This window comes from Meleagris gallopavo, chromosome 3, assembly GCF_000146605.3.
Source record: "Meleagris gallopavo isolate NT-WF06-2002-E0010 breed Aviagen turkey brand Nicholas breeding stock chromosome 3, Turkey_5.1, whole genome shotgun sequence".
Classification (NCBI taxonomy): Eukaryota; Metazoa; Chordata; class Aves; order Galliformes; family Phasianidae; genus Meleagris; species Meleagris gallopavo.
In genome coordinates this window covers 23,149,130-23,149,923 of record NC_015013.2, presented here as the reverse complement: position 1 = coordinate 23,149,923, position 794 = coordinate 23,149,130, and the positions used below count along the sequence as shown (strand labels likewise).

At 32.2% G+C, this 794-nt stretch overlaps 1 protein-coding gene across 1 annotated transcript in view; it reads right to left on the bottom strand.

The window, feature by feature from the left end:
- Positions 1–794, bottom strand: part of DNAH5 (dynein axonemal heavy chain 5) — a 108,666-nt gene that overhangs the window by 76,236 nt on the left and 31,636 nt on the right. Inside the window, 1 exon segment of the mRNA XM_019613825.1 lies at positions 447–682. Within this exon segment, the coding sequence (XP_019469370.1) occupies positions 447–682 (236 nt within the window).

The window sequence follows — 794 nt, the reverse complement described above, 5'->3', positions numbered from 1 at the left end:
AAAAAGAAAAAGAAAAAGAAAAAGAAAAAGAAAAAGAAAAAGTAAAAACGAAAAAGAAAAAGAAAAAGAAAAAGAAAAAGAAAAAGAAAAAGAAAAAGAAGAAAAGAAGAAAAGAAAAGAAGAAAAGAAGAAAAGAAGAAAAGAAGAAGAAAAGAAGAAGAAAAAAGAAAAAGAAAAAAGAAAAAAGAAAAAAGAAAAAAGGCAACACAAACAATATAAATGAGTAACCAGGAATCATCATGTGTCTTGGCAAAAAAAGTTCCTCTGAATATCTGCTCAATCCTGCAATTTGCCAAACTACAGTATTCTTCAGAACACAACAAGTCTGTAACCCAGCATGTAACCCACCTGAAATCATGTTTTCAATGTGCGCTGCTAAGTACCAATGCAGAAAATAAATGCTGTGCAGAAACATTACCCATATATGCAACATTCTATTTAACTACCTCAATGGGCCCAACTTGAGAGTCTATGGAAATCTGTAGTTCTCTGATGTCTTTTAGTGCAGACATGGCTGTTCTTATGTCATCCAGATCCTCAATGCGACGATTTAACTTCCTGTCAGTTTCCTCTATAAAAGTGAAAATTGTTTCCATCTCTGTTCTGTACTTCCTATTGCAATGATAACCCAAAACACTCATCCAGTCTTTGATTTCTGCTCTCAGTGCAAGCTTCAGATCAGCTGAAAACAGTGAACATTTATAGTTATTTCAATATTTTAGATATTTTTAAGATGTACTTTTAATCTTATTTCAGCATGTATTCCTTTCACTCCTCGTTCTGTTTTTGGTTGT